Here is a 25,898-nt window from a genome sequence, read left to right as displayed (position 1 = left end):
ACTTCAGTTTAGATGACCTCCCCAGCGCACACGTCCTCTTTGAATGCTCCAGGCGAACGATCCCGGAAAATGCTTCAGTGGGAGCTCAAGGAGCTTTTGGGGAAAGAGGTGGTTCTTACTTGGGTCGCCTGAGTACCAGCGCGCAGAGGCGTGGGCAAACCATGGCCCACTCATTCTCCAAAGCGTAAACCGAGTCATCCTGAAGAAACACTTGGGTGAGACTCGACCCTGAAAAGATAGTAAGAATTTTCCCATGGTCCCAGATTGCCACTTCTGGGGCTGTAGCAGCGAAGTTGCCAGACCTTTAGTAGCAACAGCTTTGGGGAGACCTGTGGCCATAATTTTGTTTTGTTTTGTTTGTGGTTGCCATAGGAATCTAGGCATTTGAGCCTCTTGAAATGTATTAATTCCAGCTCGTGGAATGTCAGGCAGTAATCTAGGTTAAGGGCTTTTAAGTGGTTTAATTGGCACAAAAACCCAAGGGTTACACCACCAATCTACCTCCAATTTACGGATGCCAAAATTAGAAAGTAGCCCCAAATACAACTAACTTGTAAACGGGAAAAAGGTGTAATTCGAATCTTAATTGTCAGCCCCTTATATCACCACAGGGAAATCCATTTTCCAGAGGCCCCTTTTCATGCCTAAGTTTCAGGTGATACTTTGAAAACTAAGGGAACGGAGCCTAACTCCTTTATGGGATTAGTCTAGACCGGTTGCTTGCCGCTTAAGACGAAGCATCTAAGATGGTTTGGCCAGGGAGGTTCCCGTGTTACTCAGCTAACTTTGCCTTCAGTAACATCCGAGTTAAGTCTGAAAGACAAAATTCAAGTACGGCAGACTTCTGCAATTGAGTTGTTTTAAGTAGGGCCTTAACTCGACCTGCCGGGTATGCACGGCTTAGGAGTCATTAAACTCCTGCAATTGTTAGGTCCTTATCAACTTGCAGTTTCCCATTAATGACTGAAACTTACACCCAAAACCAGTCTCAGAGACCTTGAAGCCTCGATATCCTTTCAGAAAAAGTTGACTTGCCTTTGGCTTTTCCCCCCTTGGTCTAAAGTAGTGTTCGCTCTTTTTTTGAACTGGTGGGGGCTCTGAAAAGAGCCTTTGGGTTTGAAAACGCTTCCGGAAACGAAGATGCTGGTCAGCTCACTTTCCCTTGGCCTTGTGGTGGCTCTCGGTCTTCTTGGGCAGCAGCACGGCCTGGATGTTGGGCAGCACGCCGCCCTGCGCGATGGTGACGCGGCCCAGCAGCTTGTTGAGCTCCTCGTCGTTGCGGATGGCCAGCTGCAGGTGGCGCGGGATGATGCGCGTCTTCTTGTTGTCGCGCGCCGCGTTGCCCGCCAGCTCCAGGATCTCGGCCGTCAGGTACTCGAGCACAGCCGCCAGGTACACGGGCGCGCCGGCCCCGACACGTTCGGCGTAGTTGCCCTTGCGGAGCAGGCGGTGCACGCGGCCGACTGGAAACTGCAGGCCAGCGCGAGAGGAGCGGGACTTCGCCTTGGCCCGAGCTTTGCCTCCTTGCTTGCCACGTCCAGACATTGCAGGCACAGAAAAAGAAAAACCAAAACAAGAAAACAAATCGCTTGCCAAGGCCGACTTAGCAGTGATGGAAGTAGGAACACCGCTGCTTTTATAGGCATTTCCTGGGGAGTAAGTCCGGTTGTCTGATTGGATGGTAACAAGACTCAGTCAAGTAGCCAATAGAAAAGCTTTATTTCCATACCTCATTTGCATAGTTCTGCCCATGGATGACAGCCTCGCTGCTTGTCTTCCAATGAACTAAGACGCTGTTTGCATCCCTCATTAGCATAAAAGCCCTATAAGTAGCACAGATTCGCTTCCTACTTTCACTTCACTTCGGCCATTCTGAGGTTTCAAAATGCCTGAACCAGCCAAGTCGGCTCCGGCCCCGAAGAAGGGCTCCAAGAAGGCGGTGACCAAGGCGCAGAAGAAGGACGGCAAGAAGCGCAAACGCAGCCGCAAGGAGAGCTACTCGGTGTACGTGTACAAGGTGCTGAAGCAGGTGCACCCCGACACCGGCATCTCGTCCAAGGCCATGGGCATCATGAACTCGTTCGTCAACGACATCTTCGAGCGCATCGCGGGCGAGGCGTCCCGCCTGGCGCACTACAACAAGCGCTCGACCATCACGTCCAGGGAGATCCAGACGGCCGTGCGCCTGCTGCTGCCCGGGGAGCTGGCCAAGCACGCCGTGTCCGAGGGCACCAAGGCCGTCACCAAGTACACCAGCTCCAAGTGAGCTTGACAAGTAAGCGTCCTGTCATCCAACCCCAAAGGCTCTTTTCAGAGCCACCCACATTTCCACTAAGAGAGCTGTAATCCAACACAGAATTGTGCATGAGGGGCTTGGGACAAAGTATTCTACCTTAATTCGAAAGTCATTAACAGAGAAGGAATTACTAGTCTCTTAAGGGTGTTAAGACCATACGAAGCGGAAGTTAATAGGATTCATATTATTCCATGCTCTCAGGGGCCATCTTCGTGAGAACCCATGCTGTTTTGAGTCTCCCATTCTCAAATTCTGCCATGATTGGTCTGATTAATTTGAGCACAGAGATTTAATGATCTCTTTTTTTTTTAAAGATTTTATTTATTATTTGACAGATTACAAGTAGGCAGAGAAAGAGAAGGAAGCAGGCTCCCTGCTGAGCAGAGAGCCCGATGCGGGACTCAATCCCAGGACCCTGAGATCATGACCTGCGCTAAAGGTAGCAGCTTAACCCACTGAGCCACCCAGGCGCTCCACAAGGTTTATGATCTTTAAAGGTGGCTTATGTTAAACAGGATCGACCCATGCCTTTATTAGACCTCTGCTCAAAGTTGCTGGATAACTTGCTTGTTTCCAAGGGCGGCTGAACTAAAGGTAGGTAAGTACTAGTGGCGGAGATTGGAGGTGAATGGATAGGAAAGGCGCTTTTGAACTTGGCATACTCAAAATCTCCCACTAGAGAACTTTAATTTAGCAAATAGTGCAGCCTAGGAAGTTACAGTTTAATCCCTTTACTCAGGAGCTTTGCTCCAGGCAAAGATTTTTAGGTGAAAGAAGCACTCTTCTGCATTTTTCTTATCCAGGTTCTGGAACACATTTTCAGTACTTTGCGGTGAAATTTGCCTTTTTCCATTAAAAAACATGGGAAAACACAGGGAATTAATTCTGTTATAAAAGAACACAGACTTGTACAATTTTAAATAAAACATGATGTAGACTACCAAGTAACTTAACATAAGGGCCTCATGATCTTATACCTGCAGTTTTAATTAACACTTGGGAAGAATATTAAAGGCCTGCCTGCCTTAGACAGGCTTGCATTGGAGCACAGCTCTGGTTGCCTAACTTGGAAGCGTTTTGACATAGTTAAGGTCGAAGTGCAAAAACGACAGTTCCAGATGTTAGTCACACTAGCTCCTCAGCCAAACTAAGACTTCCAGAGTCCTTCAACAACTGAAATTGGATTTTTTTTTTTTTTTAATTTCTATGTGTCTAGTGAATCTGCTCAAGGACTGATGGTCCAATTCAGACTGCCAACTATAGGCTACCTCAAAAATGTGCAGGTTCACTGTTACCCAGGTGATTACAAGGTCTTTGGTTTGTTTTTGTTTTTATTTTTGTTTTCCTTCTTCCCTTTGTCTCTAATATAAATTCTGATTTGCCTGTGTTGGATGGAGTAATCCTGTCGCTTGTTCCCCTTTCTATACAAGTGAAGGGCGGGCTAATCATTAACAACTTGATCATTTATTTCTAGTTTCACCAAGACATTGTTTACTTAAGTCCTGCCAAGGAATCAATAGAAATGTGTGACCTGGAGAAGTTTCTTGTCCAGCCCTGGGCAGTTTGAGTTTTATGCTTATCTGCCTTCCGCTCCTGCATGCTGAAATGTGTTCTTGCCTAAATTTGTTTCTTATTTTGGCTCTTATTCTGAGTGCACTCTGTCGATCGGTTACACATTAGTGGTTTTATGTCAGATCATGAAGTGATTATTGGTGGCAGAGGACAAGCAGTCTGAACTCTAGGGCACTTGTTAATCTTTTCTGTGTTGTTTGTGTTTGTCTGGGGATTCTGATATTCTCTGACATTTGAGAGCATATAACTGGAAGTTGGTATTTTTCTTTCTGTCTTTTAATGTGATCCATTGGGTTTGGCGTTTTGTGTTTGCATGCTGTGGATTCCTGAAATTAAAGATGAGTCCCTTTCCTCCTTTCAAAGTGGTCTTTTCTTTTGTTTACACATTATGTATACAAATAGTTGTCAGCATCTGCAAAAACAGGATTCCTGCCTCAAAGATAATACAAGTAAAAAAGGGCAAACTGTAATAACTGACTTTGAGTAGTCAGGCCTTACAGGAGACTAATGACAAGAAAGAAAACCAGTTAACCAAATTTCCAGCTTGCAGAAGCCTGTCCCTTGCTCTGCAGAAGCTTCCAAAGTGAATGATCCAATAATTCCAAGGAATTGTCCCTTCAGGCTTTCTAAGTAAGATTAGAAAGAAGAGAGAAGAAACATGGTGTTATAAATCAGATTACTGAGTCAGACAAAAAGAGAAGGCTTCCAGTACTCTCATAAAACAGACATTAATAGTTACTAAATCTTAATGTGTTTGTTGTAAGAGCTAGGGCACTGGAAAGTAAGTGGAATCTCCTACAAAACTTAGAAGGGTATCAGAGAATTTACTTATATTCTCAACAATGGTGTTTGCTTAGAGATCTCTGTTCTTAATTACATTTGTTTTTTTTTTTTTCTTTTAAAGATTTTTATTTATTTATTTGAGAGAGAGAGCGTGAAAGAGAAAGCATGAGCAGGAGGGAGGGCAGAGGGAGAAGCAGATGCCCTGCTGAGCAGGAGGCACAAGAAGCACCACGTAGAACTCGATCCCAGGATCCTGGGATTATGACCCAAGCTGAAGGCAGACGCTTAACCAACTGAGCTACCTGGGAGCCCAGTTACATTTTTTCTTAATTCTTCTTCTTCTCCTTCTTGTTCTTTTTCTTCTTCTTCTTCTTCTTCTTCTTCTTCTTCTTCTTTTTCCCTCTTAACTGATCAACAAATCTGTGGCCCTGGTTTTGTTGTAGGAAAGATGTTATGGTTCGAAGCTGACAGCCAAGAGGTAATTCTTAAAACATCTTTGTTGCAAAAAGGGGATTTTATTAAAGCACTGGGACAGGACCCGTGGGCAGAAAAAGCAGCAATGGGGTCATGAGGAGTAGATCATTATATACTTTCAAGTTGGGAGGGGGTTAGGAGTAGCATAAGTCTCTAAGGAATTTTGGAAGCAAGTTTTCCAGGACCTCAAAGGTGCTCGCTATTGCTAGGAAAAGGTCATTTATTAGCATCTAATAGGACCTGAGTCATGAGACCCTTCAGAATTATATCAGTGGGCCATAAGCTTGGGGGATGATTGCCAACATGTACCTTGGGGGTAGATATAAAGGAGGTTTCCAAAAGAATTTTCACATGTTAACATAAGCTTGCAGGGTCCTGGGTGTCCAGCTAGGATAGCCTTTTGCCCTTAGCAAAATGTCAACATTGAGGCAGCTGAGTCCCTAGAGGAATGTCACTCTGTCTGCTTCAAGGACCTGTCAATGGGCTATAGAAAGTAAAGCAATTTAATAATTTTTCTTCTGCTTTTGTTTCCCACATCAGTTTTACCTCCTTTAGATTTTATTACGGTTTCACAATTAGCTCCTCTAACTTGCACAATGATTGAGACTGTTTTGTTTTATGAATACAAACAATTTTTTTAAAAAAAGATTTTATTTGACAGAGAGAAATCACAAGTAGACAGAGAGGCAGGCAGAGAGAGAGAGAGAAGCAGGCTCCCTGCTGAGCAGAGAGCCCGATGCAGGACTCGATCCCAGGACTCAGATCATGACCTGAGCCGAAGGCAGCGGCTTAACCCACTGAGCCACCCAGGCGCCCCTGAATACAAACAATTTTGAGCAAGTTGTCCACTCTACCTCATCAGGAAATTAATAACTTCTAAGGCAAACTTAAATTTTAAATGGCTTATATAAAGACTAAAAAACACAACTTAAAGCAAAAGAAACTAGGAGCTAGAGAGTATCAAGCTAAGCGATATAGGTCAGTCAGGGAAAGACAATTATCATATGATTTCACCCATATGTGGAATTTAAGAAACAAAACAAAGAATCATAGGTGAAAAACAGAGAGGAAAACCTCTTAACTCTAGAGAACAAACAGTTGGTTACCAGAGGGGAGGTGGGCGGGGACTGGGTTAAATAGGTGATGGGGATTAAGGAGGGCATGGGCTGTGATGAGCACTGGGTGATATAGGGAAGTGTTGAGTCACTATATTACATACCTGAAACTAATATAACACCTTTGTTAATTAACCGGAATTTAAATAAAAACTAAAAGAAAAGAAAGAGAACCTCAAATCAAAATAAAACTTCACTTGACGCTTTAAATGTGTTTCCTCTTTAAATTGTAACTCAGAGAAAACACGAAAGTTTAACTGTGAATTTAATTAGTGGCTTTAGTTAACAGGTTATGGCTTAGAAACAAAAGAGAATGTCTCTATTATTTTTGAACAACTTAAATTTTTTAGTTCATGATATGTAGTTTTTTTTTTTTTTAAGATTTTATTTATTTATTGGACAGACAAGTAGGCAGAGAAAGAGAGAGGGAAGCAGGCTCCCTGCCGAGCAGAGAGCTCAATGTGGGGCTCGATGCGGGGCTCGATCCCAGGACACTGAGATCATGACCTGAGCCAAAGGCAGAGGCTTAACCCACTGGGCCACCCAGGTGCCCCATATGTAGTTTTTGTTTTTTTTTTTTTTAAGTTTTTTTTAAAATTTATTTCAAACAGAGAGAGATCACAAAGTAAGCAGAGCAGCAAGCAGAGAGGGGGAAGCAGGCTCCCCACTGAGCAGAGAGCCTGATGCGGGGCTCTATCCCAGGACCCTGAGGTCATGACCTAAGCTGTAGGCAGAGGCTTAACTCACTGAGCCACCCAGGTGCCTCAGATCATATCATTTTTAAAACAGCTGATGTTTATAACGTTGCGTCCAATCACAAAAACTCAGTGCGTCAGCTTAAATGGTGAATTCATAATCTATAGATAAACCTGAGAACTTTGATGACTATTCAATTGAGTACTTTAATGCCCAATCTTCAGATACCTAGACAATTTCTAAATCAGAGGGTGCAAAATATGCATCCCTAAAAAAATTTGACCTATGCAAGGCTCATATTTTTAGACAGATGAGAATGATGCTAGATAAACAAGTCAGAGGACATGTACATGTCTTAGGAGAACGGAATTAGATAGGTTTGGTTTTGCCACTTTAAATCTGTAGAAGCAAATGTAATGAGTGCGCTTGGCCTAGAGGCCCTGGCAGACTGGTATTGCTCCCAGTTTCCTCAGGCCAATGAGGGAACAAATCGCCTGCTTCTTTTAAGGGCTGTTGTTAACACATACAGTTCTGATCCTGTTAATTATTATAGCTTCAGAGAAACACAGATATGCATACAAGACAGTGGATACGTTTAGTCTGTTCATTTATTAGAAAGTTGTTACAGTTTGTTAATGTAGTAAATTCAGTTTAATATGTGTTATTTTCTTGATGCTGATTAGTTAAATATTCTTTACAAGTTAAGTCATAGGCTTTGAATGTATCATTCTATGAATTTATCATTTTGTTTATCTGTGGTTGGTTTGTGTATATCTAAACATAAGCACAGAATGGCTTACTAGGATTGGTTAAAAAACAAAAAACACTCTTAGGAAGAGAAAAATTCAGGATTCACATGGAACTTTTGATATATTTTTGTGCCTTGCCAAGCTTGAAATCATTTCTTCTTCTTCTTCTTCTTTTTTTTTTTTTTAAGATTTTATTTATTTTTTTGACAGAGAAAGAGATCACAAGTAGGCAGAGAGGCAGACAGAGAGAGAGGGGGAAGCAGGCTCCCTGCTGAGCAGAAAGCCCGATGCGGGGCTTGATTCCAGGACCCCAGCACCCCAGTACCCCAGGATTCCAGGATCATGACCTGAGCCGAAGGCAGAGTCTGATCCACTGGGTGATCCACTGATCCACCCAGGCGCCCCTTGAAATCATTTCTAACAAGTGCTTGACCTCACCTCAAAGAATTCGCTGTGATCACTTTATGCTGTTTTACATTTCACTCTAAAATATGACTGCAACCATTTTCTTGTTTTTATATAGCTATGATTTATGTTTACATATTAATATAATAACCAGCTTTCTCTGACATATTTTTTTATCATATCCTAGATTCAAGTCTAAGTACAAAATAGTGAAACCGTTAAGATATCTTTTACAACAAAAAATATTCCTGGGCCTTCCTTGATAGCCATGGTGAGCCAACAATTTATTCCCACAATCTAAGGAAAGGAGGAATGATTAAATTTATCAGGTGTATTTCATATTTTTCAAATATTGATTGTCAAATCATGGTACAGTCTGCTTTTTATGTAATTCTTAAATTTTCCAATCTAAATCCAGCCTTCCAACTTCCTTCTTATAAGAGTAAAAACTTTTAAAAAAGTCTAAAAAAGTCTTTTTTAGACTGCCAGAAACAGGGCCTCAAAAAGTCAAATAAATAAATAAAATCTTAAAAAAAAAAAAAAGTCCCATAATTTAAAAAAAATTAAATTCAATTAATTAACATATAATGTATTATTCGTTTCAGAGGGAGAGGTCAGTGATTCATCAGTCTTATATAACACCCGGTACTCAAACCATCACGTGCCTCCCTAATGTCCATCACCCAGTCACCCCCCAACACACACCCCCTTCCCCTCCAGCAACCCTCAGTTTGTTTCCTGTGATTAAGAGTCTCTTGTGGCTTATCTCCCTCTCTGGTTTCGTCTTGTTTCATTTTTTTCCTCTCTTCCCCTTTGATCCTCTGTTTTGTTTCTTAAATTACACATATGAGTGAAATCATATGATAATTGTCTTTCTCTGATTGACTTATTTCACTCAGCATAAAACCCTCTAGTTCCATCCACCATGTTGCAAATTAAATCCCATAACTTTTTAACAACTCTTCTCACACTAAGCTTGTTTTAGCCAGTTTGTCTGACGTTCCTCCCTAATTAAAACCTTGCCATATTATTTGGTAATTAATTGTCCCTGAAGAATAATCCAAGTAGATTTTACCGTTATGTTTTCACTTTATTCTCTATAACCAATAACTCAGTCTACAGGTCAGATCTGAGAATGGCACTTCACTCACGGCTCAAGAGTTGACATATTTACTTAAAATAGATATATCTGGCGGTTGTTCATTTGCTTTCACTTGTATGAAAACAAACGGAATTTCTAACTTGTGCAGACGGCTCAGTCAATATTGGGGCGGGAGCTGGGGATGGGTTAAGTACTCAGGAAAAGGAGCAACCAAAGTAAAACTGAGTAGTTAAAATTAAACCTAATGCTAAAGAAAATACCCAAACTGCAGTGCAAAAAAGAGCCTTTCAAGGATTCCTCACCATCAGCACTATACCAATTGTCTAGTCTGATTTCTAAAAATAAAATCAAGTATAACCAGCCCTTCGATAAAAATTGACTACCACAAATCTCTCATACCGCTTCTGTGGCTCAGCCATCTCCAGACTTTATAATCATGTAAATAAAAATAACTCCAGTGATTAACACCAACCAGTTCAAATTTTACAAATACGTTGATTAGCCCAAAGACTGGACAAGTGATTGACCCTTGTGTTATCTGTAATTAATGTAAATTTCAAAACTATAAAGCTGAGGCAGGGCTTCAAACCATACCTCAAGAACCATGTGAACAAATCAATTTCATGTTATTGTTAAAACAGGTTTTTTTTTTTCCCCCACCTGGTAATACCTTTACTACTTGTAAATGATAGAACTGAGATCATAGGTAAAATACTTTCAAAAATCTGTACAAAAGTATTCTTATTGGACAGATCATGTCAGTCTGTATCTGCTACCTGTTAAGAGGATAATACAAGACACTTTAAAATTTGCCCAAAATAACTTAAATTTACAGTGTCCGTATTTTACTCCTTATCCTAATAATCATGATAATGTGTCCCTACCTAAAGATTCTCATAACTTCTCATCATTTGAAATTGTACCAAAAGGATCCATGGGACTTGGTTTTTGACATGTTCTGCTTTAGGGCCTTCTGATATTGTCAGATATTATCAATAACTGTTCCCCACACTAGCATAATTGAACAAATGGAAGCTACATTTGGAGAGAAGATGTCACCAGACACACTTCTGTAAATTATATGATTAAAGACTTCAAGAAGTGTCAGCTATAGGATGTGAGGGTGATCGAATTGTGACATCTGTCACTTGCACTGATCACCAGGGTTGATCTGGCTGATCTGGCTGGGTTGGCAGGTGTCCCCTTCCTCCCTCACTGTTCCATGTGCATCCCTCCTGGAAGCTGTTGTGCTCCATGAAGGAGAATGATTCGTGGATAGAGGAGGACCATTCTCTGGTCAAGGGTATAGGAGTAGTTGTGCTCCCTCTTGGAACCTCCAAACAAGCTCTCAAGGTCCATTTGTAGGAGAACGTAGGGTAGTCAATCTTCCAAGACTCCAGACACATCCAAATGAGGCCCTGTATGTGGCAGTCTAAAAAAGAAAAGAAAAGAAAAGTCAACTTCATAGCAATGATGGAAAGGCCATTTCCAGTCCTTTTAACTAAAAATATTGCTTTTACATTCCAGGACAGATGGATATTTGCTTCTCACTGCAAACACATTTTTAGAATCTCACCACTTGGATACACATTCTCTTTGGAAACACAATCTTGAGACTCATTGAAAGTTCTCCAGAATTCTGGAAGTAGGGATCTTTCTCCTAAGGTTCTACAGATCAAGATGAGAACTAGAGTAGACTACCATTCCTTCTTTTTCCTTCTGTGTTGCCGTTTTGTCTTTTTCTCCTTTATCAGTCTTTCCAATGATTAGATTTTGGATTTCGTCTTCCCCAGTATTAAATGAAATGAAATGAAATAAAATGAAGTGAAATGAAATAAAATAAATTCTTCAGAGCCTAGACCTCTACACCTTGACTAAAATTTCCTAAACAAGAAGGGTTGCTACATGGTTTATTTCTGACAATGGCTCAAATTACAATTGAAACAGTAACTAGGAAAAATGATACTTGTTTAACTAAAATACATCAAAATGATCTTTGAGAACTATTCTTCTACATAAGACATGTCAAATAAGTACTTGGAGACTATATGGACTTCAGATTCTTCTTATTATATTTGTGATTGCCCTCACAAGTTTTTTGACCCATGTGGGGGAGTTGAGAAAGTCCAATGACGGAAGGGGTGAAGATATGGCCAACATAGGACGGACATGCTGACTGAGGGTTGGAAGAATGTATTATGCAGAGACAGCCTGTCACATGCTCCCAGGGTTTAGGAACTGGAGAGTTTCTAAAGAATCACTAATTGTTTTCTTTAAAGGGCTTGTTAGTCTACATTAGAACAGATTGTCTATACTAAAAATAATGCACAAACATGACATCTCGTTCTTATTCTGTGGGCTTTTTCTCCCCTCTGTTAGATAATCACCTTTTTTGGACTTTGTTGGATTAAATTTTCCTATTGCTTGGCACACCTGTACATAAGAAAACAGTGTGCTAATAATTAGCTAAATGTCTTTGAGTTACTGTTTAACAAACCCACCACTCTGAGCCCATAAGGTGGTCGTAATTACTCACCCATGAAAATGGGGTGAGGATTAAATGAAACCACGAATACAAAATACTTGTCCCAGAAACAGTATCATGCCAGTGAGATAACTCCCTGAGGAAAAAATTGTGGTCTCTAGAGATGGAACCTCCAAGTTTGACCCACATTTCCTCTCTGTGTGATTCAGTGTTCTCATTTGTGTCTTGAGGATGATGGTAATAACACATACCTTCTAGATGTTGGTGAAAATCGGAGATCTTTGATGCATAGAAAGCACTTTGTAGAGTGACATGTACGTGGTACATTCTCAGGGTCTGCTGATATTTGCCAAGTTTCATTTATAGCCTTCCTTCGACCCTTAGCCCCTAGGGCAGCTGGTGATTGAAGATCTTGGTTAAGAACCGGTTTTCCTTAAGTCATGGGAATTTCACAAGTGATTTGATATAAAAAGAATGCTGACTGGGGCGCCTGGATGGCTCAGTTGGTTAAGCAACGGACGCTTGGTTTTGGCTCAGGCTGTGATCCCATGAGTCACGGGATCCAGCCCCGCTCTAAGGGTCAGAGACAGAATTTGGCCCAGTCAGTTCTAGACATAAATACCCTGAGTGAATGGGGCATTTCTCCCCCTACAGTCTAAAATATACATGTTGTACAACAAAATTGAGAGGGAGGTACAGACTTCCCATGTACCACCATCCCCACACATGCAGAGCCTCCCACATTAGCAACACCACTCACTAGAATGGTACTTCTGTTTCCCCAAGGATGAACCTACAAGGACCCATCCCATCGCAATCACGCAAAGACCACAGTTTGCCATTTGCGGTTCACTCTTGGTGTCGTACATTCTCTGGGTTTGGACACATGTATAATGACAGCTGCCCATCGTTATAATAGCACACTGTTTTTTTCATGTCCTAAGATGATCAGAAATTTTAATCAACTGGAAATGAGGGAAAGGGGTGATGGGACCTCTGTTTTGCTAGCGTCTGAACTAGGATGTCATGGCTGGTCTGGAATGGGGTTGAAGGAGCTACTTATCTTGCCTTCAGGATTCTCCAAATCCATGAAACACACTTTGGCAGGTGCTGTCCTTACCCAGTGTCTGGGACATCCTTCTCCCCCCGTTTTTTTATGATCTGGATCACAGTAGATTTGCACACATCCTGCTTTCTGGTTCCCCGCCCCACACATATGCTGGACCTCCATCTTTTGATTCTTTCCCTCTCCTTCCTGCTTTGCAAACTCCTCCTCATCATCCTATAGACATCCTCCTGCCCCTCGCCTCCCCTCAAACCAGCCCACCCAATCGTTCAGTGTACGTCTTGCTCCGTTTGCAATTAATTCTTACTACTTGCCTAGCTGTCATGTCCAATAGGCTCTGGGCTCTGGTTTGGTCACACGGTATCCCCAGGGGCTGCGACTGGGCCTGGCACATAGTCAGTATGCATAAATGATTGAATGAGTCAATTCATTCAATAATTGTTTTGAATGCCTGCTGTGTGCCAAGTTCACGCATGCTTATATCATTGAACAAAGTCACAGTCCCTTCCTTCAGGGAACTAGGACTCTAGGAGGTGAGACTGGAAAACATAATGAATAATGAAAATATCTGGTCTGCGGGAAGGCAAGTGTCATGGAAAAAAATCCAAAGCAAAAGAACCAGGATTAAAGTGGTGAGGATGACGAGGAAGGACTGCGATGATGAGCCCGGGAATGAAATTCTGAGCAGGCGGCCCCAGTGTGAGCAGCGCCCGCGTGTGGGGTGGGAGCTCTGACAGTTGCTAATCATTGTCTTGGAGACCGGATCTAGGATCAAGGCGCTACTGTGAAGGGCAGTGATGAGTCTGTTTCACTAGACCAGCCTCAAGTCAAAGCAAGGTCTGTGATACTTTCTCTTCTATGGAGCAGATCCCCAAAACTTAATGGTGAGCCAGGACAGAAGGTCCTCAATCTGTTACAAAATGTCATATGATGCGCCGCCACAAGGGGATGGGGCGTGGCTCCATGTCTTTCAGGGATGACTCCTTCCAGCTTGTGCCTCGCAGACCCTCGGGCCTTAGAGATACTCTGCTGGAGCCTCCACATCCGGCCAGCGGACAGAGGAGCTGATGGAGGAGGAGCAAGGAAGCTCTCCTGAGCCCCAAGATCCGCTTCCCTTTCCCTGCCCTCTCTTCCACCCCCGCCCCACTTCCTCTGTCCCTTCTGTCCCTTCAAGCCCCACAATGGCTTTTCACCAGCCAATGACAATGTCCGGCACAGAAAGGATGAGGACAGAGTCTAGGGGTGGCATATGAAGGGGAAGTCTTCCTTTTCTGCTCCAGCCCTGAAGGACCATGACCTGGCTCTGTTGCTCCAGCTTCAGCAACTGTCCCCTTGAAAAGGGACAACTCACTGCCATCTTGGACCTTTCATCTTGGCTGGAGAAGACAGATCACAAATGGTAGTTATCATATATAATTATATAGGATGCAAGAAAGGAAGAAACACTCTGGGGAGTCACCTAGTACAGCAACGAAAGGCAGGTCAGGGGCGGCAGTATTTTCATGAATTAAAACACTATCACAATAGTTGCTAACACTGGGGTGGCAGGAAGTGTGTTCCAGAAACATTCTAAATGTGTACTCTATTAACTCAGTGAATTCCCCAACGATATGTTAGCCGGAAAGTGGAGAGGGCCGAAGCCCTTGAAGATGAGCCTGGAATGAAGGAACGAGGGGAAACCAACAGCTTCTGCAAATGCGGAATATCTGTCCCAGTATCTGTCGCTCGTTCTCTGCTACCCTCATCAGTGTCTTCATTCGAGCATGAGCTTGTGAGGTCATGTGTGAGCGTGAGCCCCCAAAGGGAGAGCCGTAGTTTCCTCTAGCATAGGCTTTAAATTGGGGGCCTTTTCCACGGGGATTAAGACAACCCGTGGCATGCGTTGTTGTTAAGAGCACTACATCTGAAGCGAAAGTAAGTCCGCTAAACTCCCTATGGGAACATCAGGGGTCACATCTTGAGTCGTCGTTTGTGGGGGAGACCGCCCCTCGCCAGCTAAAGGGAGAGGACTGTTTCCCCAGCCCGCACCCCCACAACCAGCAGGCTCTGCTTTGAACCTACCTGAATATGATGGCGATTGCACTTCTCGAAGTACAAACAAAGCAGGATGCACAAATCTTTGTCTTTGGGAAGCGAAATGATCACTGGGGTGTTAGCTGTTTCAAGCATGGGTTATAATCATAGGTCCTGAGATTAGCCAGGCATGCAAACACTTGCCACAGGAACCCGTATCTCCCTGCCCAAGGAACACTTCAGTCCAGACATATAAAAGAGAATTCCCTAATAAGTAAACTCTCTGTACCTTTTCCTGCATGGGATGTGGACACCTGCAGGGGATAAAATCAGGTTTGCCTTTGCTTGCTTGACAAGAGGAGGAGGAAAAGTGCATTTCAGAACACCCCAGAAGTAGACTAAGACTTTATTTGTGTACATTTCCATCAGATATGTTTCATCTGACTTATTTAAAAGCTCATGGGGGATGACCTCATCTGTTAGCTGCCCAAACGGATGAGCAGCTGGGAGAAGGGTGGCTTCTGGGCACAGTTTCAGCTGTTCCATGTGGGAATAACAGGCTTGAACTCTAACTGTGGTTATATAAGGAACTTCCTCGCCCCTCACAGGCAGTTCGAGCTGTGGCCCACCCCAAGCACCTCACCTTAGACAGTGTCCATGACCTGGCCTTTGTCACTGCGTCTCCTTTGTGAAAAGCACTAACCTGATGTCCTACTTGCCCTTCAAGACTTAGCTCAGGGGCGTCTGGATTGCTCAGTCAATTAAGCGTCTGCCTTCAACTCATGTCATGATCCCAGGGTCTTGGATTTGAGTTCCTGAGTGGGGCTTCCTGCCCAATGGGGACTCTGTTTGTCCTTCTCTCTCCCTCTCTCCCTGCTCTGTGCACAAACACACTCTCTCTCTCTGTCTCTCAAGTAAATAAATAAAATCTTAAAACAAACAAACAAACAAACAAACTTAGCTCAAATGTAAAGGACACTGGCTGGACCATATTCATCCTTTGTTTAAGAGTTTACATAGACTCCAGTGCTAGAGGGTGTGAACTTACTACAGAGATTCACCATTTCACTGTGTCACTGGAGAAACCCAACCTTCATTTTCTCATCTACACAGCAGAGAGAAGGACCAGAGGTATCTCATAAGGTTGCCGCAAGAGAAAGTGTGTTGGTATCTATAAAGTGCTTAGAACACCACCGGGAGCAGAACAAGCTCCCAGTGAAATTAACCATCCTCATTATTGCTGTTGTTCTCAGAGTTCAAGTATAATATCAGGGATCTGATGAATTATAAAAATGAATTGATCAATCTCTCTCTTTTCACAGGAGGAGCAGATGGGTTTTAGACATCTTTTCCACCACCGGCCACTGCTAGACACCGTTCCATCTCACACGTAAAACAACAAGTGATGCTATAAGAAGATTAATGGAAAGATTTTTAACAATCACAGAAGGATCTGTAAGAACCTGGCTAAAATATTATTTTCTGAGTATAAAAATATTAAATGCTTATTGTAGAATTTTGTAAAAAGAAAAATATATAAAGAATTAAAATAACTCTTAGTATCTCCTTTTAATATGTATATGACAGATACGTATAGATGAATGTAGATACATAGGATACACATATAATGCATATATAATGCATATATGAAGCATGTTTAGGTATCATGCCATAGATCCACATATACAGTTTTCTAGGTGATATGCTTAGAAACAGTATTTAGTGGCTGTATCATTACTTAGATAAACAGTCCTCTGCTATTAGCTATTTAGATTGAGGTCCATTTAAGAAATTTTTTTTTCCCGAAGTTATTAAAATAATCTCTATATCCAGCGTGGGGGCTTGAACTCATGACCCTGAGATCAAGAGTCACATGTCCCTGCAACGCCTGTTTCATTTTTATGCATTCGAGATTTAACAGATCACACATCTTTGTTTAAATATGTAATTATCTCTCTCTCTCTTTTTAAAAGATTTTTATTTATTTATTTGACAGAGATAGATCATAAGTAGGCAGAGAGGCAGGCAGAGAGAGAGAGAGGGAAGCAGGCTCCCCACTGAGCAGAGAGCCCGACGCAGGACACGATCCCAGCACCCTGAGATCATGACCTGAGCCGAAGTCAGAGGCTTAGTCCACTGAGCCACCCAGGCGCCCCTGTGATTATCTCTTTAAGATAGACTTCTAGAAGTAGAAATACTAAATCACTAGGTCACCACATCTTGTAAGGCTCCTGATACAGACATTGCCAAACTGCCATCCAGAAGGAACATGCCCATTTATATCCCAACATTTTATGAAAATCCCTGTTTTACTGCATGCATATTTACCCTGAGAATTGCCTTAAAGCATTGTTAACCTGACAGGCCCCCGTCAAATTTTTTTGAAATGCCATTTCCCTCTTGGGACCTCTCCCCCATGGTTTCATTAGTCATGATCCCATAAGAAATGAACTGTGGCCCATGGTCACATCATTCCGCAGAAGGCACCATATGCAGAATAAGTAGGCTCTTAGGTTAAGACTGAAAACTAGTATTTAGCCCGGATTCCTCTGCCTGGGACAGTGCTGGAATAATAAACTGCATTTGGCTGTGTGTGGAACCAAACCTACTTTTATACCAACACTGCTCCTTACCAGCCTCCCAACGACTCCATGAGAGAGGTGTCTCATGGGAATTGCATTCTCTCCCTCCAGAATTCATACATTGAAGCCCTAACTCCCAGTGTGACTCTATCTGGAGATGGGCTTTAGGAGGTATTTAAGGCTTAGGGAGTTATAAAAGTGAGGTCCTACTCGAATTAGATCTGTGGGCTTGTAAGAAGAGCGAGAGGGAAAGACAGTGCCGGTACGCACGCAGCACAGAAAGAGCATTCGAGGTCAGAGCCAGAAGACAGCCATGTAGAGCTCTCACCAGAATTTGACCATGCTGGCCCTCTGATCTCAGATTTCAAGTCTCCAGAGCTACGGGGAGATAAATTTCTATTGTTTAAGCCACCCCATCGATAGTACTTTTTTCCGCTAGCCTGAGCAGACTAAGACTGTCTTTGCTGTGACTTACAGACAAGGAACGTGAATAGCAATGAATCTTGGAACACTGAAAAATAAAATAAACAAAACAAAACAAACAAACAAAAAAACAAAAACAGGAAAGTGAATAAGACTGGGAGAAATAAAGTGCTATGTGGCCCCAATCACAAGAGTCAGAAACAGGCAAGGTTTGGAAGCTCACCCAGGTGTCCTTATTCCAAGGCCAGAGCTCCTCCATTGCACACACGGACAATAGCCTTGGAGAGCCGAGGGCCACATGTTCCCACAAACAGTATTAGACTGAGACTTGTCACCAGAAGGTGAATGTTTAATCTTAAATAAATAGGCTTTGACTGCTCCCTCATGAAAAATGTTGAAATTCTTACAAAACTAAAATGCATATCATGGGCAAAACCATTTTTGCCCACCCAGTGGGAAGTGACATAAAGCCTAATGATATCCTTACAGCATTCATTGAGGGTGATACGTTACTTGAAGCAGGATCTCAGAGTGGTCCTAGTCAGACAGGTAAATTAAGTGGAAAGATATATAACGGAAAATGTTTCTTTTTTTTTTTTTTAATATTTTTTAAAGATTTATTTATTTATTTGGGGGCGTGGGCAGTGGGCAGAAGGAGATGGAGGGAAAGTCTCAAGCCGACTCCGCACTGAGTGTGGAGCCCCATTGGGGGCTTGACCTCATGACCCTGAGATCATCATCAGAGCCGAAATAAAAGTCTGGTGCTTAAATGACTGAGCCACCCAGGATCCCCTAAAATGTTTATTAAAAAATAAAAACAAGCAGCACCTGGGTGGCTCAGTGAGTTAAACCTCTGCCTTCGGCTCAGGTCATGATCTCAGGGTCCTGGGATCGAGCCCCGCATCGGGCTCTCTGCTCAGCGGGGACCCTGCTTCCCCCTCTCTCTCTGCCTGCCTCTCTGCCTACTTGTGATCTCTGTAGGCCAAATAAATAAATGAAATCTTAAAAGAAAACAAAGGAAACATAGGAGTTACAGGTGGAAATTAGATGGACTATGTGTCCATCCTCCCATTCAGTGGGTCTGCACAGATAAGCTCTCCCCACACACCAGGCACTCCTGTGGAAGGATTCAGTAGCATGCCTGGTAGACAAATATCCCAGGTCTATGAACTTGGCATGTTCATGGGAAGGTATTATCCACTGACTCAGGAATGCACTGGGCTGTATTTCACAGAAATCTGTATGTAGTCAGTTAGCTAGAAAGAGATTTGCTCTTCCCAATTAGCAGGAGAGCTTGGCTGCTTTGTTACGGGTGGTGGGGAGCAGCCAAGGCTGCCCAAGGGTACAGGTTTCTTCTAGCATCCTGTGCTCTTAATCGTGCAATTTTCATCCTCCATGTCATTTTCCACCTCATGGTCCTCTTTATCTCCTCGGGAGGGCGAATCTCTGGTCCAGACTGGAAGAAGGGATAAGATCAAGGGGAAATAGACATGTGCCATCTAAGTCTACTTAGTTAAAAAAAAAAAAATAGACTTCTTGCTTTTTTTTTCTAGTGACTCCATATTCTGTATTAAAGTGCAACAGAAAATTCACACCAAGTCTTAATGCTTGTGTCTCCTTACTTTGGAAAACTGGCTCATTAACATCCATGGAAAGGTTTTGCATAGAAGTCTATGTTGTTAGCATTATCCGTGGCAGTCACAAATTAAGAAACAGCATAATACCAGTAGTATCTTTGTTTCCATATAAATAGCTAATAAGCCAGGTGGGAATGTCAGGAAAAACAGAAATAAGTTACCTGAATGGCTCCTCCAGTGGGTTTCTAATTATGCAAATCATTTTTCTTAGAGGGCAAATGCTTCCAGTGCTTTCTACTTAGCCTTTGGTGAGTTTGGTCCTCTTTCCTCTGAGATGTTTTTAGAACTCCTTCAGAAGGTATGCTGTTTCATAAGGAGGGGCAGAAACAAGCTGAACAAGTCATTCAGGTCCATCTCACTCAACTGAGGACTTCTTTCCTGCCACCCTCTCTCAGAGAGATCTCTCCATCTTGAAACCCTGGGAAGATTATTGTTTTGGGCATTGATTTCAGCACCAAATTATTGTTGTTATTGCATATATTTAAATCTTACCTCCCAAATAAGGAAAGTGGTGATTTCTTTAGTTTGGAGACCAAGTAAGACTTATTTCTTAATTTAAAAACTGTCATTTTAATGTCCCTCAGCCCTGGAACAACATCAGACCTGCACTTGATATTTAATACTTGATGATTTTAGAGACAACTTTTACAAACCATGGAATTGTTCACAAGCAAACAAAATAATTCCTCAACAGCAGAACAAGCAACCAATCAAAATAGAATGATTCAAACATGAAGAGATCAGTTGAAAAAGAGGTGGAGTCAAATGTGAACTAATGTTTGTTAAAGATAGATGAAGCTATCTTTGAAACAAAGTTCAAATATACCTATTGAAAAAAGAAGAAACATGAAAAAGGCTAACAGTTTTGAAAGGTAGGTCTAAATCCTAGATACTAGGAAAATCTAAGAAGCATGTTGGGTAGACATTTTGGTAAGTGAAATTCTGCTGATCTCACTGAGCATACTGAAAATCTGTAGATGCTTTTATTTTATTCACACACACACACATACATGGAGAAATATAGAGTAAACACCTTTTTTTAAACAACAGACTACAGGGCAACCCCTTCAGGCCCCCTCCCTCCTTGGGAGCTTTGTACTATCACTTTGCTCTCACTCAATAAACCTTCTTTGCTGCCCACCACACTGTCTGTCTGGTCTACCTCTTCATTCTTCAAAGTGGTGTAACCAAGAACTGTGGGCACCGATGGAGAAAAATCCTGCAACACCTGGACCAAAGAGATTACAGTTGTCCAGAAAAAAAAAGGTGTCCTCAGGTCACATAGCCAGACTAAGTACCTCCAAGTGTTTGCTCAGAGAAAACAAGGAAGGCGAATAAGAGGCTCTGGAGGTCAGCGTAACACGCACCTCAAATCTCAGCTCTGAGCACGTGACTCTTGATATCAGGGTCATGAGTTTGAGCCCCATGTTGGGTGTAAAGATTACTAAAAAAATAAATGAATAAATAAACTTAAAAAAAAATCCCAACAGACTAGAATGTTAAATTAGTATTAAAAATGGGCTGTACACTTTCCCTATCATGACAGAATAAATTTATCATATTTTTTTAAAGAAAACATTTCGTTTCCTTGCTACTGCCTCCCTTGTTTTACTATGTAGAAGTTAGAGAGGCCAGCAAAAGTTGATCTTAAGGAAGTGTTTATGGCAGTATTATTTCCCTCATGAAATTTCAGAAGGTTGACTTTCTCACAACAGAAGATTTGCCAAAATAAAATTACAGTATGGCCTCACCAAAAAAATGCTATAAAAATGTAATTACATGGACAGCAGTTGTAACATATAAAGAGGAAGAAAAAAAATGATCCAACATCAGTGATGTCTGTAACTAGCTAGAACCTTTTGAAGCCAGCCTCCTGTTTCCTAGTTCTTAGACCCTGGGTGAGTTTTATGACTTTTCTGTCACTCAGTTCCTTAACAACCAAATTAGTTTCTATATGTTTTCATTTTTTGAAGGGGAAAAACTTAGGATGACTAACACAGTAGTAAGCACTGTGTGTGTGTGTTTGTGTGTGTGGTATCTTTTTGATTTCCAATACAAAGAATGAATCATGGTTCTTTCTCTGGATCTTAAATTATGGAACGTAAGAATTTTTTAAATTCTCCAATTCTTTATTACTTTTAAAGCAATAGAATGATATGTTCTGTCAACCTAGAATTTTAAGGTTCAAGCCACTTCACAACCTGACGCCTAAGCACAAGTACTCAGGGGTCACACAGGGTCAGAAAAACCAAACACATGTTAAAATCTAGGGTCCTCAGTGAGAGGCACCTGTAATCTCCCTTAGAAGAAAGATTTTTCAAATCGAGGGTCACATTAGTGCCTTAGTGTGTTGTGAAATCAATCCCGTAGTTTGCAACGAGCATTAAAAGAATGAAATAGATTGGAATGCATCAGAAAGCAAGCACTTAAGTTGGTATTGTTTTCTGAATGTGTGTGTGTATTTTCAGGTGAGTGTGTAAGCATGTGCCCCTGACACAGAGAGAGGCAGAGAATTTGCTACTCCACTTTGCAACCAGAAGTTAGAAAATCTCCTCATTTGATTTCTGCTTCAGAAATATTTCAAACATAGACTCTCCATTCCCATACTGTCTCCTTAGGTGAAGCCCTTGTCTTTTCTAAGACTATTGCAACAGACTACCAACCTCTGACACTGAGCCCTTTCCAGTAATTGTTTTTTTATGGGAAAATTCTAAAACCAAGACAGCTACAAGAACAATACACAAATCCTGTCCTTAAAAATTTCAGGTCGTTCCCCAGCCTGCAGAATAACAAACTTCTCATGCAGGCATGGGGGATTGGTGATGGGGGATCTCCACAAGATGGTCTTTTTGGGGTTTTTCTCTGCTGAAGCCTGTGCTTCAGCCATACTGCGCTCCTTTCTCAACATCCTTCTGAAAGGTCTGGCCTTGAAAAACAAATTCCCATCTGGACCTCTTGGGAAGGCAAGTCCAAGGAAAAGCCCAAAAAAGCATCCCAGACCCTATCCTGGTAATTCCTCTCCCACAGCTTTGCAGGCACACAGGCCAGCCCAGTCCTGCTCAAGATCTGGGGTTATGCTCCCCACTTCCTGACTCCCATTTTCATGTTAATTGGGAGTAGGGACTCTATCTTTTTCTCTTTGTGTGTTCCTGGCATTTCGGAGGTAGAACGGGGTTTGGGTGGGGGTACGGTTTGGCCTAATGAAACCAGAAGCAAAATTCAGTTGAGGACACGGCTCACGGAGGTGACTTGACTTGGGGACACAGATATCACGTTAGGTGGCTTTATTCACTCCATCAAGCCACAGGGACCTAAGACTGGTTTAAGTCACAAACAACCCACATACTTTGGAGATTATGGTTCATTAGATTGTGTTTACCCAAATAAAGTCGTACTCTACGATTTTTTAGACAATTCTATAAGCATCTCCTAAGCACACCATGAGACAGTTAAGAGATGTGTTACTTCCTTCACATACATAAATAATTTCCAATAAAAATCAATGTGTGAATAATTTATTTTTTCCATCGATTGGAAGCCAACCGTTTAGAAAACCACTCGAAAGAGCTGAAGTAAACCTCGTGTTCAAAATGCCTTTTAAATTTACAAGGAAAGAGGAAGTTATTCCCTTCTCCTTGAATTTTCCCGAAAATCGAGAGCTTTATCTAACAATTTTGGCATTCAGGGTCGTTTTTCATGAAAAAGTTAAAAGGCACGTGAAATCTGGGTCTCCGCAGATGACCCAGCAGTGAAAGATGGACGATTCTGCTAGGAGGATTTGTGCGTGATCCAACTTTTTGGGGTAAAACAAACACAAAAGCTCCTCCCTCGAGGGGCGGGGCGATGCCCGGGTGATGCACCAATCACAGCACGCCCTGCCCTATATAAGGCCGGGAGGCCGCGCGGCATCTTGTGCTCGTCGGTGGTCGCCCTCAGCTTGTCTTCGTGCCATGTCTGAGACGGCTCCCGCAGCCACAGCTGACACTGCCTTGGTTTCAATGGACAATCCTCCAGTTAAGAAGAGGGGGAAGAAGCCGGGGGGCCAACTAGGCGCTAGTCGCAAGGCCCCGAGCCTCTCCGTGTCCAAGCTGATCACGGAGGCGCTGTCGGTGTCCCAGGAGCGAGCTGGCATGTCCCTGGCAGCGCTCAAGAAGGCGCTGGCGGCCGCCGGCTACGACGTGGAGAAGAACAACAGCCGCATCAAACTGGGCCTCAAGAGCCTGGTGAGCAAGGGCACCCTGGTGCAGACCAAGGGCACCGGCGCCTCGGGCTCCTTCAAGCTCAGCAAGAAGGCACTTCCAGAGCCAACCAAGAGCAAGGTCAAAAGGCCATCTTCCGCCAAGGCGAAGAAGCTGGTTTTATCCAAGGATTCAAAGTCCCCGAAAGGTGCCAAGTCCAACAAGAAAGCCAAGAAGCCCCGGGCAACGGCAGCGCAGAAAGCGGCCAGAAGCGGCAGGAAGGCCTTGGGGGCCAAGGGCAAGCAAGCGCGAAAGAGCCCGGGGAAGGCCAGAGCAGAGAAGCCGAAGGCCGGGAAGCCCAAGCTGAGCCAGCAGAAAACCAACGCGAGGAAAGTGGCGTCCAAGAAATAAGCCAAAAGAAGCTCTGCTGTGAACCCAAAGGCTCTTTTAAGAGCCACCCCAAGTACTTAAAAAACGGCGTGACACTGAAAACTCCTAGTAGCTTTTAATTGTGTAACCGTGTATTGGTTTGTTAAGTGAATTCTATTGTAGGAAGTGGGGTTCGGTCAGAGAAAGTACCGATCTAGAAAAGTTTATCAGTATTTGGAAATCCTGTAGCCTCGTCCAAAAGTAGGTTGCACAGTAGAGTTAAATAGGGCACATGGCCTTGTGTAGCCGCCATGTTTCTCTGGAAAGGCATCGTAGGTTGAGGTTGGAGCAGAGATCAGCTCTGCTCTGCAGGAATGTAGCTGACTTTCCAAGGGCTTGGATTCCAGTTGACCTTGTTACATGGTACTGTTGTAAAGAGGTTTCCAGAACTCCCTGGCCACAGCTTTCTGTGGGCCAATATATTGGAATTGTAACAAGATTTGGATTGGAGTTTTATATCTTTGTGGAGCTTTTCCATTTACTTTTTGAAGACTGTGGAGAGGGAGAAACAGGCTCCTCGCTGAGCAGGAAGCTGACCTGGGGGCTCCATCCCAAGACCCTGAGGTCATGACCTGAGCCAAAATCAAGAGTCAGATACTTAACCAACTCGGCCAGTCAGGTGCCCTGGGTTTAACATTTAAAAATAGAAATATCAAGTACCATCAATTTACAGTTGAAAGAATATTGAGGGCCACCTGGGTGGCTCAGTGGGTTAAGCCTCTGCCTTAGGCCCAGGTCATGATCTCAGGGTCCTAGCCCCATGGGGCTTTCTGCTCAGCAGGAAGCCTGCTTTCCCCTCTCTGCCTGCCTCTCTGCCTACTTGTGATCTCTGTCAAATAATATCTTTTAAAAAAATATTGAAATACCGTATATCATTTCCAAAGTACTGTATTGTCACATTAAAGAAATTGGTTTGTTAATACAATTAGTCCAACATAATTGTAATTCTGTTTTAGGACTAGTGGATAGGCTTGTCCAGATTGTGTTCCACAGGCTGAAAAATACTAAACCTTTACGGAAATACTGGGGCTACAGTTTTTAGGGTCCAAACTGAACTACATCTCAAAAACTTGGAAATTCTCAGGGTCTGAGTGAAGACCTCTCTCATTTTAAGCAAAATTAGTTTTTCAGCTTTCGCTTAATTTGGGATTTGGCATTCTTAAAGGTTACTATAAATGTTAAATTCATACTGTTAATCTTATTTTGGGCCTTGGTATTTGGAGCAACCTTGAACAAAGACCCATGCAAAAACTACGTAACGCATTCTTTCATGTGCAAGCTTGTATTACAACTCGTTAGGGCCTTGCCTTTCTAAACTCGTCCATGCAATTAGGCCTCTGACAATCTTCTATATAAGGGAAAACGAATACACATAATGGTTTAAAGTTGTATAGAATCAGCCACAGCCTTGTGTCTTGCTTGGACATGGCGGTCAGTTTCAGGTTGGAAAATCGGCGCAGGAATATGCTTCACTTACCGGTTAAGGCCGTGAGTCCCCCGTCCGACTGCCGCGCCCAGCAGCGGACGGACCCCAGACCTCCGCCTGGTAGCCGGCAGGTGCCCCGCACTGCTCTAATCCGTCTAGAGCTGACCCCGCGATCCTGCGCGCCTTTGTTCCTCGCACCTTTTTTAGCTCCTGGCATACATCGGGTTAAAAACAAAGTTAACCAACCAGGGCTCTTCCTCCACTTCCGGGTCCAGCATTAAACCTTTTCCAGCAAACAGGAAAACGGTGCTGAAATCCCACCCTCTGCAATTGTGCCGCATCACAGCGAGTATCATCCAACCAGAACTTGTTCCCAGAGGACCGTCATTTACAAAGACGCGGCTGGTGTGACCGGAGAGCTTTGTGTGTTGGGGGCTTCCGCCTCTGCGCTTATGTAAAGGACCTTC

At 43.0% G+C, this 25,898-nt stretch overlaps 3 protein-coding genes and 1 long non-coding RNA gene across 7 annotated transcripts; 2 read left to right on the top strand and 2 right to left on the bottom strand.

Annotated features, from left to right (window-relative positions):
- Nucleotides 1-1,073: 1,073 nt before the first annotated feature.
- Nucleotides 1,074-1,555, bottom strand: LOC122913930 (histone H2A type 1-C). Its single transcript, XM_044260578.1, has one exon. The coding sequence runs from the start codon at nt 1,543-1,545 to the stop codon at nt 1,153-1,155; it is 393 nt and encodes a 130-aa protein (XP_044116513.1). The 5' UTR covers nt 1,546-1,555; the 3' UTR covers nt 1,074-1,152.
- Nucleotides 1,556-1,862: 307 nt separating this feature from the next.
- LOC122913990 (histone H2B type 1-C/E/F/G/I) lies at nt 1,863-16,272 on the top strand. The gene is made up of 2 exons (XM_044260638.1): nt 1,863-2,275; nt 16,079-16,272. Exon 1 carries the CDS (start codon nt 1,886-1,888, stop codon nt 2,264-2,266), a length of 381 nt encoding a protein of 126 aa, XP_044116573.1. The 5' UTR covers nt 1,863-1,885; the 3' UTR covers nt 2,267-2,275; nt 16,079-16,272.
- Nucleotides 9,160-25,891, bottom strand: LOC122914354. Of its 4 annotated transcripts, none has more exons than XR_006385786.1 (4): nt 25,483-25,891; nt 19,560-19,816; nt 11,929-12,073; nt 9,160-10,624 (listed from the first exon to the last, which is right to left on the bottom strand). It is a non-coding gene; the product is annotated as an uncharacterized LOC122914354 (long non-coding RNA). The 4 variants fall into 4 exon arrangements; XR_006385788.1 differs by having other exon boundaries at nt 19,560-19,701; XR_006385787.1 differs by lacking the exon at nt 19,560-19,816 and having other exon boundaries at nt 11,929-12,250.
- Nucleotides 23,236-24,022, top strand: H1-6 (H1.6 linker histone, cluster member). Its single transcript, XM_044260375.1, has one exon. It carries the CDS (start codon nt 23,253-23,255, stop codon nt 23,985-23,987), a length of 735 nt encoding a protein of 244 aa, XP_044116310.1. The 5' UTR covers nt 23,236-23,252; the 3' UTR covers nt 23,988-24,022.
- Nucleotides 25,892-25,898: the final 7 nt, after the last annotated feature.

This window comes from Neovison vison, chromosome 1 (assembly GCF_020171115.1).
Source record: "Neovison vison isolate M4711 chromosome 1, ASM_NN_V1, whole genome shotgun sequence".
Lineage (NCBI taxonomy): Eukaryota > Metazoa > Chordata > Mammalia > Carnivora > Mustelidae > Neogale > Neogale vison.
The sequence above is the reverse complement of the archived record's forward strand: the minus strand, read 5'-3'. Positions and strand labels throughout refer to the sequence as shown.